Here is a 12,755-nt window from a genome sequence, read left to right as displayed (position 1 = left end):
GCAATCAACAACTACTAGTGCCTTCAGCCTTCAGCAACCAGATCTGTCATTGTCTATTTCTCTCCCATGGTAATTCAGGATACTTCTTCAGAGTGAAGAATGTTATCAACAGCTAAGTTAGAATATTATAGGCAGTCAGACAGGGCTGCACCCTAGAAGGAGCCAGTGCAGAAGACCAGATACTTTGCAACTATGGGGGAAAACAAACACCTCCCACTGCAGGCCAGATCTCAAGACAGAAAATAAAACAAATGCACCCAAACCCTAAGGATAAACATCAGGGATTGATATTCTAAATAAGTATCGCCTTGATACCTTAATCATCTTGAGGAAGCCAGAAGAAGCCACTAATCCAACCTCCTATAGGCAAAGGCCCTGTTCCCACTTGCTACATGACTCACTTCCCAGGATGCTGATTTATTACTGAGCAATTATACTTGTAATCTTATTGGTTGATGATAATTTTGTCTCATCTCATGCCCACCTGCAAGTTTCCATTTTCTCCCACCATGGACCTACCTCACCTCATGGTTTTGCTATACAAAAATGCCTAGAAAAGGCAGGGTCTTTGGCAACCCACTCGAGACCCCTTCTGTGTCTGTCTCAGGCAGAAGCTTTCTTTCTCTCAATAAATATATTTTGCTCTTTAAAAATTTAGATGTAAAATTTATAACAGCAAAAAATATTTAGAGAAAGAGCACTATATAAATGTACAACAATAAGAGATTTCATGAATGAATGATGGTGTATCCAAATTCCGTAGCAATGTGCAACCATTGTAAGTAGGAATGTTGAGTAATATTTCAAAATGACATCAAAGCAAACATACTGTAAAACAGAGGATATTATAAGCAGCCCATTATCACAAACTATATATGCAATAGAAAAGACTAGCTGTGAATGAATAAACACGTCACTGATGCTGTGTATCCAAGTGATAAATTTAAAGGAATTCCTTTTTATGTACACTTACATATTTTTAAAAATTTTTCTGCAATGATTAAATTTAGTTTTTGTAATAAAAGAAAAACTCAGTAACATGTTTTTTAAAAAGAATCAATGAAGCTGCAAATTATTATGATAGGGACACAGAAGAACAATTCAAGCATTCAAAGTGCGCTGAGAGGTGGAAAATCAGATGGAGAAATTGAGAGCTGAAGGCTGTTAGACAAAGGATAAGCTTACTTCTGCTCAGCTGGGTTGCAAAAGAGGTTAAAATCTGGCGGCCACACAGGTAAATGCTGGAAGGCAGAATCCAACAAGCATGTCAGCTTTCTCTTGTTCTGCCAATTAACTGTGTGATGTTGTTTCCCTTCCTTGGCCCCAGTGTCTCTTTCTTTGCAACAGCCCTTGACTCCAAATGATGATACCACGTGTAGTACCCTTGCCCCCATTTTTAGAAAGACAAACATATGCAGTGATGGGAGGGAGGTCAGATCAGGATTTAGGAGAGAGACAAAGGAATTCAGAAATGGCCAAGGACACAGTGTGTGTTTTTATAGACTTTGTTCTCTTATTCCCTTTATCCCTGTGGAACTAGGATGACCTAATTTAAGGCCTTTAGCCAAAGACACTACCTACAATAATACCTCATGAAATAAGGAAGAGTCAGAAAACATCGGGATGGATCTTTGGAAGCTGTGAGTCTGACACCCATCCACCAGATCCTAGCTATAATTCACCTTCTTTGGGCATCACAAGAAAGGGAAGGATTAGGAGATGGGGAAGGTTGCCTTGATCCCACAGGCACTTCTGTTAGACACCCATCAACAAGAATCACTGCGAACATGGGATATCCTCACTGCCTGTCTTGTCCCTCCTCCATACCTTCCAGTCTCCCAACACAAAGGCTTGCCAAATTTGGGAAGGCCACAGGATGGCGATAGAGTTGTGGATTCACTGGGTCCCACCCAACAGGAAGATCATGGGTGGAGGTGGCAAAGGGAGATGAGACTGTCCAGTACAAGACAGGGTCCTGAGTGAGGCCAACTCCGGCAAGGAGGGATGGTGGGCAGGCCAACCTAACCACTGACCTCTGGGCATGTCCATGGGGTTGAAGCTGGCCAGCAGGTCACGACACCATTGGCGGTCACCTTCTATCTTGCTCAGCCAGTTGGTACAGTTGAAGTAGTAACGGAGATGAGGCCTCTTCATGTCAGTCACAATCACACGGTCCAGGTACCAGCTGGCGTTCAAGCCTGTGTTGTCATGCTCAATCCTGGAGCAGAAGCCAACACACACATTCTCAGGGACAGAACCAAGATGGAACCCCTTCCTTATTGCAATACCCAGTATTTACGATGAAGAAAAGTTCAATCACTTTTGTTGTTGTTGTTGTTGTTACAACTTCCTCATCCACATAATGAGGATACCTTGTAAGGTAGATGCACACATTAATGATGGCTACATTGTTATGCTGCCTACAAGAAAATATTTTCTTTCATGCAGAGTTTAGGATCCCCAAGGCTTACTATCCCCCAAGGGGAACTATCTTCCAGGTCCTGTCTCATCAGTGCTGCTTTCTAACCTTGGTCTCTGCACATTGCCCCTCTTCCCAATCCGGCCCAAGCTGTGTAAATACCACCCTCTGAAGCCCATCTGAGTCAAGGCATATTTGAAAGTTCACCCAGACAGGAGCAACTAGACCATCTGATTCACAAGGCAGGCCTTGACCCTTGGGGCTCAATTACCCTCTTCCAGCTGCTCTGTGTCCCCTTCTTCGTTTCTCCCACATCTAGCAGTGATCTGTAGTTTGTGAACTTTAGTTCCACTACCCAGCAAAACCCGCATCTAGATTACAGTTGTCTCACGTAAATATAATATGAGGAGTACATTCTAGCCACAGATGTAACTTCAGATTTTTCTAGTAGCCACATTTAGAGAGATACAAAAACTGGAGGAATTAGTTTTAATAATATATTGCATTTAATTTCACTTGTCATTTGAAACATCCTTTTTCTAGGACTAAGTCTTTAAAAGTCTGTGCCTGCGTGTTTTACATATCCAACACATCTTGCTTTGGATTAGCCACATTTCCAGTGTCCAGTATTAACATGTACCTAGGAGCTGCATAGATTCAGACTCCTCAAATGTGCTGCCCACATCCTCTCCCACTTGGAGTAGCCTCTCGGTCTAGATTTTTCTCCACAACTTGGCCCCCAAAAGACCTCACTTTACATGGAACATCTCATCCCTACCTAAAAGAGCGAGGCTTTATCTATGCCAATATTAATGGGATAACCACAGCCCAACACAACACTCAGCCCCAACACAAAGATAACACAACTTGCAGGTATGCACGCTTCTGGCAACTCGAGGTACCTTTCCGCCATTGGTTGCCTTTCCCTACACACCAACGCCCTTCTCAGCCTATCCCTGCTTGTAACCCCCTTTCTTGCAAACAATCAGTGCTCAGGGCCCTCGTGTAACTCTTATTTTTCCAGGAACAACAGCTAATAGTGTTAAATTTTATATCAGGAGAAAGAAAGAGCAAGACTGAGCTGCGTTCATGTTTGGTTCCTATTCAGGACCTAGTCTAGTATGATCAGACCACAAAAGACCCTAACATTCTTACCAATAAGGGTGAACTTGAGTGAAGAAGGTTAGTAGGGATTAGGATAGAAAGGGGAGTTACTGAAAGTTCCTCCTCTGTAACCAGACTAATAGAATTAACCTTCCATATACATTCACAAAAACTCCCCTGGAGAGAACACAATTGATCAGGAGCTCCTTGTCCTGAGGCATCTTGCAACAAGACACTTGCTGACTGCTTCCTCTGTGCTACTATGGCATGAACTCATTGAATTCTAGTCATTACAGAGGAGGCACCGCTAGAGGAAAAACCTGAGGCTTGGAAAAATGAACTGTCCCGATTCCTACAGCTAATAAATAGCAAAGCAGCTACTTAAATCCAGGCAATCTGGACCAAGTTTTGCTCCTATCCACTGAGGTATATAGTATCTCTCAGAGTATATGTCTTAAATTTGTGAAAAGCTATTGCAAACTGCTTTAATCCAAGGAGTAAATCCTATTGCAACTGTGATGTTCAGGGCATTGTGATTCTGGATGGGAGAGAATAATCTGGGTCTTTGGTAATCCTTCAAATGGTACCTGGAGAGTAGTCAATACCCAGAAAGTATTGATAGTGAAATCAAGTCTTAATATACTTGCATGCATCTCCTCTCCCACTATGGGAAGGGGCTTGTTTCTCACCTGATTTTATAGATGAGGCCCACATTGTTGGTTCTTACCCGGAACACATCAACATTGGCCTTCTCAAAGGCAGATTCACTCCTGCAATGAACATATGCCCAGTTAGTAGAGATCAGATTTGATTTACAGGACCAAGAGCAGAGCTAAGAGGTGCATCCTCTTCCTCCATCCTCCCATTCCCAGAAAGAGATACATGCAAACAGATTTGAGTCTGAGGAAGAAAGCAAGGATGGTTAGTATCATTCCTTGCTCTTGCATTGAGGTTCATTTGATCTTTACCATGAGTCACTAAGGCAAGAATTGTGAGAAATATTAGCCATGTTATACAGATGAGTAAGTAGCTAGTTGGTAGCAGAACTGGGACCAGTATGTGCCTCTCCAGTGCCATGATGTCATGCTTGGTGCTTGCCCTGGGTTGGGAGGGTAAAAGAGGAAGAAATGTGCGATGAATGCCTTGGGTCTACAGGCCTCCTTGCCTCTTCCCAGTGCCTGCCCTTGCTCTTTCTAGGAAGGGTTGCAATGGCAGCCCCCAAGTGGATGTAGACCTTGGGTACCAATCCTTGGTTCCCAAAAAGAAGGTGAATATTTCATCATTATCCAGCAACCAGGGAAGTGAGGGAAGTGAGGGAAATGCGTATCTGACATCCTGCAAACGATGTGAACAGAGAAAAGTACATCTCAGATGCACTTTTGCAGCACCAAGTGTAAATCCAGAGTCCGGTGCACCCTAAATTCAACCAGCTTAGGCACAGGAAGACTTGCTCAGAATCCTCTAGAAGCAGAAGCCTGAATCTCAAGTCAGCATCTACTCCACGTTCTGTGTAGGTCAGGACTTCCACCACTGGAGCCCAGGCCTGTTAGCAACTCTTTCTGCCCCATGACTGAGGCCCTTGGATCTAAGATCATAGACCTTCCTCAGGGCTCCTGGGCTTGATCTCCAGCCTTCATCCTGTTGGGTAGTTGTAAAAGCTTTAAGAAGTGGGACCTAGAGCTAGGGGTACAGCTCAGTGACAGAGTCCGAGACTCCAGGTTCAATCCCTAGCACACCACCCCAAAAAAGTGATGGGCACTAGTAGAAAGAAGTTTGTGATCCAGGCTGTGACTTTGAATGGGTCATCAGAACCCTGGTTCCTCCCTGTTTTACTCTCTGCTTTCTAGATGCTGTGAAGTGAGCACCTTTCTCTACACAGCCTCTTGCCATAACATGCTGCTTCACCCCAGAACAAAAAGCAGTGGGCCCAATCAGTCAGAACTTTGAGCCAAAATAAACTTTTCCTCCTTTTAAGCTGATTTACCTCAAGTATTTGTTGGGTCAACAAAAAGTAGATGCAGCCTATTGCTACCAATAGTTAGTAATGTGCTTTAAAATACAGAGAAGTAAAGATCCATTTCACTAAGGGCACAAGGGTTACATTCAGTAACAGAACGTCTTTACATTCCTATAGAGCTCGGAAGCTGAGACTCTGAAAGGGGACAGACTTCAACAAACAGTCTTCCCCAGGGAGAAGTTTCCTTAAGGTAGCACATCACAAAAAAAGCCAGGCTCTCCTAAAGCAGAGCAAAGCGCATAAAAATGTACACTGAGGCAGTACTGTCCTGGAAGAGGCCCCAAAGGTGCAGCCTGGACACAGAGAGGTGAAGAAAAGAATGACAGAAACTTCTGGGTTGACTGGAGGGCACAGGAGACTGCTAGGCTGTCAGCATGTGCCTTAGCTCGGGTTGGTCTCACCCCGGAGGAATGCGGGCATCCAGGCAACGTTCAACACAGTGTCTGTTCCATCACTGGCATAAGAAAAATGGCGAATGTCATCAGTTATTGCTTGAGGATGCAAGGAAAATAGGAAGTCTCCTCCATGCAGAACCAGCGAATCTGTTTCCTGAGAAAATAAACCTAAACAGTCCTGCATTGAAAAGAGAAACTGAACCAAACCGGCACTCATGTTAGTTGGCTAATGCAGGAATTTTAGTTGAAAGAAAAAATAACAACACACTCTAGATTTTGATTCTGTGTCACTGTAGCTGTTAAGTAACTTGAAGGACACGTGGATATCAATTCTGCACATCAGGATTTTGTGAATGAGAAACATAGAAATGAATAATTGTTTTTTTTGTTCAATATATAAGGCAGCTGATTTTTAGAATAAATAGACAAGTTTCTACATCAAATAAATCCCCTTAAGAAATAGTCACCTTAGGAAGCGATGGTGGAATATTTTTTAGTCATCAAAAATAGTATTATAATAGAGTATTTAATGAAACAGAGATAGGTCTATGACATAGGCTTAAAAGGAAAAATAGGTTCAAATGGAATATCTGAACAGAACAATCAATACAAACGGTATCATTTTCATTCAAAAAATAAAGTGGGAGGATTTATACTCAGATGTTGAAACTGTGACAAAGTGCTGGCAGTTTGTTCTTGTCTGTATTGTTTTCAAATTTTCCAAAAGGAACATGTATCACTTCTGTAATTATGGAAAAAAGCATAATTCCACATGTTGCCACTGATTCCACTCTATCCTGGCTCTCATCCTGCCAGCCACGAATATCTTGAGAAGATTTTGGGATTGCTGAGTGTCATCTTCTGAGGGTGCATGGAACTTGGGGAACAGTTGATGCCAGGGGGAGGGGAAGAGGAGGGCAGGCAAGCCCATTTTTAGCTAAAGACAAGGTATGACTTGAAGGAATGGCTTTCTGCTCTGCCTCTCTCAAGAGTTCCAGAAGGGAAGTTCGGATAGCTGCCTTCAACAAAGGGAAGCCTTGTACCCACGACACCTCCCAGCAATCACAGTGCTTCACAGTTACAGAGCGAGGGTGGGGCAGGGAATGTAGGAGCAGCCAGACCGGGCAAGCAACACTTGCCAGGAAGCAGAGCCCAGACAGAAGGAGGGCGGGACCCTGGGTATAACACAAGCTTCCAGCCTCCTGAAATGCAGATTGTTCTCTCCTTGGAAAACAGAGAAGCCTTTCCTGAGCCAGGAACTGACAGGCTCTCCTCCTCCTCCTCTCCTCCTCCTCCCTCTTCTCCTCCCCCTCCTCCTTCTTTCTTCTCCTCCTTCTCCTTCTCCTCCTTCTCCTTCTTTCTCCTCCTCCTCCTCCTCTTTCTCTTCTTCCTCTCTCTCTCTCTCTCTCTCTCTCTCTCTCTCTCTCTCTCTCTCTCTCTCTCTCTCTCTCTGACTCCCCCTCCCTGGGGTCAAGTCCAAAATACCCATTTCCGGTAGGTCCAAATGTATGCGCCTCTGAATCTCTGAAAATGAACTGGGTTGGAGCTAGAAAACTCCTTGGTCAAAGAAACTATTAGAAATAGAGACACTCCTGTGGGAGGCTGGAACTCACCTCAGATCAAGGCTACAGCAGCCTTCAGCCTCTTCCCATGCCACAGCATGCAGGAGGGCCCCGTGCTGGGAGGAGAGGCTTGACCAGCTACATAGGGCATTTTAGCCGGCAATCAGGCAGGGCCATCAGGCTAAAATGCCAGGCATTCTCCAACCCTCCCAGATGGTGAATTCTCAGCCAGGAGAACCATGTTCCAGAAGATACATGAGATCCCATCCTTTTGCCATATCCTGAACTGGTGATCCTGTACTGACAGAGTCCAGGAAGGGAACCAGAACTAGAATCTGGGCTTCCTCTGGGAGACTTCAACATGAGACAGCAAAATTCCTTGAGGTGAAATTGTTTTGTATTCAGGGAGGAAAAACCTGCTTAATGACTGGGGTGCAGAGTGAAGCCCTGGGAACAGGAGAAAAGGCACAGGAAAAAGTAGGAGCTGGGGTGAGATGGAGAGAGAGAATGGGGGAGACAAAGCACGAGAGAGATGGGTCAGAGGCTGTGGAAAAAGGACTCGGGGGAATTTCAAGAACAGAGCTGGCTGAGTTTTAAGAATAAGGGTGTAGTATCATATTTTATGTTGTTTGTGTCATTGTGATATAAACTATTACTAGTTTCCAGAGCTAACAGTCAAAAGGGGTGTGTGTGTGTGTGTGTGTGTGTGTGTGTGTGTGTGTGTGTGTGTGAAGGAGTTCTATTCCAGGTGACTCAGTAACTTTGAGCTGGTGTTGGGTTTGAATGTGGAAAGGAGGGAACAGCCAACAGAGAGAGATGTGAGATGGTGGGACACCAGGAACAGCGAGGTAGCAATAACCTCAGTGAACTGCATCTGTATTCACAGAATGCGACCTCCCCTGCCATCTGTGTGTAGGTTGTGCGTGCCTCCTGGAATCCCAAAGCAGTGCTCCCCGGCAGACAGGAGAGTCTTAGATGGCTGAGACTACATCTGTGTGCTTTTCTTAGTCCATTTTCTTCCTCCGTTCTTGCCCCGGTCAGACTGTGGCCTCCCCCTTCCCCAGGTATCATGCTCACCTAGATAACCTTGACCACCACTGTAAATTGAACATCCACCTATCAGCTTTCGGCCAGGCCTTCTCAAGTCTGGACTGCCCTGCCCTTCCAACCTCACTTATTTCTTTCTCTGGCCGTAGTCCCACAGTTTCAGTCACACGATTCCTCATATAGACTTCGAGTGCACTGCCACCTCCACACCCTTATAAACTTGTCCTCTTAGTTCAAAGGACCCTCTTCCTGTCTCTCTCTTATCTCAGGCCTCTTCACCACTGAAGGCCCAGACTGTGTTCCTCCTCCCTGAGAAATTTCACTCTATCCACTTAACTATACCACAAGTATTTACCAAACTGACTGTTTAAAAAGAATCAGGGTAAATGCTGTAGGCCAACTAGAAATTCCCTTGGTCCTCATCCTGCAGCTCCATCTGCCTCTCTACACTGCCCTTGCCAGGGATGCAGCTGATGCTTCCAAGTGTACCCACATCACACTGCTCTTGAGCCCTCCTGATAAGCCAGATGAGGGTCCTGGCTAGACCCATGCTCCTGCCACCCAATGTGGGGTGGCACAGATCTAAATGACACCCCCGCCTGCAACCTCCTGGGTTACAAGTAGCTTTTGGGTCACTGGAAGATATTAACTCCTGTTTTCAGGACTGGACTGCAGAAGCCACTGTCACACCCTCTGGCTGCCAGATCACTTGTGTTTTATTCCGTTTTACTGAAATTCCTTTGTGAGGACAGGGGCTCATTTTCATGCCACATTATAACAGTTAACACCCAGGTCTCCCTGAGAGGATGTTTTAACAAGTGAGAAAGATGAAGGGAGGAATCAAGATACTGGATGCACAGAAAGAGACAGGACAATGAAGACACAACGCAAAAGGAGAAAAGGGTCATTTTTGCTTATAAAGCTGGCTGGAGAACCCTGGGAACCAGCCAGCCACCTCCCCTATGTTAGTGGCATTTTCCTTGGTGTACTCTGGAGAGGATGCATGGCAAAATGGATGGGTATTTCATGTATTCCCTTTACCGTGCCCACATCATTGGAGAGAAAGACTTCCACAAGCGAGTCACACGCAGTGTGATCAGTACAAGAAGGCAGGTACCCTGTTCTGTGGAAACGGACAAAAAGCACATTATACTTCCCTCCGTACTGCTGCACTGGTGCTGCGGCTCAGTGCAGGGCAAGTGTGTGTCACAGGCTTGGTCACCCTGTGAGGCACAGAGTCCCCCAGCCTGGGAACCTCACCTCTCTACAGCTGCCCCTACCTCCCCTGGAGGTGCCAAGCCATAAACTCCAGAGGACACAACCTAGAGCCCCAGTGGGCCTCAAGAGGCATTTCCTACCCATGCCAGGGCCACAGGGCCAGGTGATCAATTTAAATGTCTCCAAGAACCAGCTTCCCCATCAAAAATCTCCACAACTCTGAGCCCTCAGAGGCTTGGTTTCCCCAATGAAAGTGTTAGATTAGATCAGTTCTTGGCTGTGGAACTTTCCGCTTAGATAGAATCTTATCCAAAAACTAGTGGACAAGACAACCTGCTCTGAAAGATGGCAGCATGGTTGGCCCAGACCCTGCTGGTCAAGTCCTTGTCCACAAAGTACAATTGAAAACCAGTGGACTAGACCATCTGAGGCCACTAGCCATCTCTGAAATTCTGTGATTCTCCTAAAATATGCTCAAGTTTTGCTGTGTGTGCATGTGTGCTTACACATGTGCAGTGGGAGACAGGGCCAAAAAGAAGACACTAGTTCCCACCCTCAAGGGTTTGTAAAGTAGAATACACATGGGTACACATTGCAGACACAGATTCAGGCACACAAATACATGATCTACATGGGTGAGAGCACAAAGCTCTCGGTTAGGTTTTATAGGGTGTTGGTCCACGTGAGACCTTGGGGTAGGGATAGAGTATTTTAAGCTCATGGCTTATCACACATGTGATCTTCCCAACATTACTTCTCCCAAAAGCGCTTTGGTGGTTTGTGAGGAAGACTATGACCTTGTATGCAATGAGATTTGGCCAAAGTTACATGGAACTAAATGTAAAACTGGATCTAGACCCATGTTTCTTGGTCTTGAGTGTTTATTTTCCCACATCAAGGGACAAATAATATGAATTCCTGGGAGATCCAAATTCAGCATTACTGTTCACAAAACAAGAGAGACGCTAAGGAAAGTTGACAAGAGATTTATCAGGAAATCGCTGGCTAATGCATGATCTGTTGTTAATGGTCCATTACCACCTAAAATACTTGCAGTCAGATGTGCATTCTCCCCAGAGCAGTAGACCATACTAGGTTCCAGAACTTAATCCATCCAGACTAACACTCAGAGCCCCACAAGGTCAAGATGATACTCACTTGCTGGTGAGATGGAGCTTAGGAGACAGCCCATTCTCTCCAAAAATTGTGATGAAGACATTGGCATCTGTCCCTGCACCACGAACATCCCCTGTGGCTGTGACCACCTCATACACTGAAGGAAGAAAGGAGAAAACAGATTCTCTTAAGAGAACCCAGAGTCCTACATGGGCATAAAAAACCCAAGAGCTGCTTCCAGTCCCATGGGGGATTCCCACACACAAAGGACACTGGAAACTCTACTCCCTCTCCCAATCCTGTGATCAGGGTCAAACCCACAATAGGCCCTTCTGCAGGGATAAACCTTACCTTTGATACCCACATACTCTTTTTGCAGATGAGGAATCAATGCTGGGGGACAAGCCCCTTTGTTATGAAGTAGCCAGTGCAGGGAACCTACCACACATGTGTGCAGCACAGGAAGACAGGCAAAAGAAAATGACTGTGCAGGGAAGGTGGAATCCACAGGGAGGGAGCCAGTGAAACACGAGGAAGGTGTTTGAAATATTGAAGGATCTGAAAGATGTTTGTCACATCATGGAAAGTATAACTACCTGCTCAGTAAGTGTAGTTATAAGCAATATTTACTAACTGCCTACTGTGTATCTGTCCCTGAGCTAAGGGTTTTGCACACACAATTCAGGCACTGAGGCAAGATATTGATTATTGAGAGAAATCTACTATTATTCTTACATCCAATTTTTTCAGAACAGGTCCCCAAACTTGCAGGGTATATTGAAGTCCCCAACAAGGCCCAGCTCACTGGAAGGGTATATTGAGTTTAGATAATTATTACTCAAGCCTATCAATTCAGAGGTCATTCCACAAGGTGGGGTGTATCCCAGGGGGAAATGACAAAACTGCAGAGTAGAGAATGAGGGTTATAAACACCTACTCTTATATGCTAGACCTGTGGTGAGTACATTAAAGGTACTACTCATCATACAGAAGGCCCATTAGCCAGTGTAGGCTGGGGTGAAGTACTGTACTTCCATGCTGCAGTGATCTGGGAGCAGCCACTGACCGGCTCCTCCAATGAGGGTAATGGACAAATACCAACTTCCTGGTGACACTGTACAATAACCCTAGATGGCAGAGCTGTTCTAGGTTTTAAAATAATGTATATAAAGGCTCTGGAACATGAAAGATACTCAGTGAACTATCTTTCTTGTTTTTAAACTATCATTGTTTATGCATTTAAGCTCCAGGAGCCAAGAGCTCATTCCATTGGTAGCTCATCAATATACGTGTGATTCACACATATTTCAGAATCCCTTCAGGAGACCTCTGATGCTACCTGAGTTCTCCCCTGCCTGTGATGACCAGGAGCAATACTATTTGGAGGTGAGTGGACCTTTTGATGTCCTTTGTTCTAATGAACCCCATAGGGCACTGTGAGTAGAAGTGGGGAAAACGTGACAACCAGAGTTTTGCTCTTTTATCGTTTACTCCACAGTGAGCTTGATCTGCAGACAACCCCTGGAGTCTTCCAACTGACTGTCAGGCACAGCTCTGGGGCCTGCGTGTTGACCACATGGCTTGCACATACATAAGAAAATTCACAAACCAAGTGTCCACAAAATAATGACCATCCTGGTAGAAATTCAAACCATGTCACATGCAAGAAGGTACAGATGCCTGAAGATGGTTGATTTGTAGGAAAGAAGAGTGTGTCTTACAGAAGAGGGATCAGAAAACTACCTCAGTAGCTGATTCAGTGGTACACAGATGCATAAATAACACACCAGACACAAAGAAATTGACACATTGTAATTCAAATGTCTAAAGAATGAAAAGTGAGCCACAGACTATGATATTTGGAATGCATATAGCCA

The 12,755-nt window shown here is 44.9% G+C and overlaps 1 protein-coding gene across 2 annotated transcripts in view; it reads right to left on the bottom strand.

The window, feature by feature from the left end:
- Positions 1–12,755, bottom strand: part of Loxhd1 (lipoxygenase homology PLAT domains 1) — a 165,234-nt gene that overhangs the window by 148,556 nt on the left and 3,923 nt on the right. For both annotated transcript variants that reach the window (XM_063231735.1, XM_003474065.4), the window contains exons 2-4: positions 10,921–11,035; positions 4,213–4,293; positions 2,034–2,218 (exon numbers count right to left, since the gene is read on the bottom strand). In XM_063231735.1, the coding sequence (XP_063087805.1) occupies positions 2,034–2,218; positions 4,213–4,293; positions 10,921–11,035 (381 nt within the window). The remainder of the gene's footprint in view (positions 1–2,033; positions 2,219–4,212; positions 4,294–10,920; positions 11,036–12,755) is intronic.

The sequence above is a fragment of the Cavia porcellus genome, unplaced genomic scaffold (genome assembly GCF_034190915.1).
Source record: "Cavia porcellus strain 051 isolate PalLab524CR breed Dunkin Hartley unplaced genomic scaffold, mCavPor4.1 scaffold_20, whole genome shotgun sequence".
NCBI lineage: Eukaryota > Metazoa > Chordata > Mammalia > Rodentia > Caviidae > Cavia > Cavia porcellus.
Note: the sequence above shows the minus strand (reverse complement) of the source record. Positions and strands in the feature narration are given on the sequence as shown.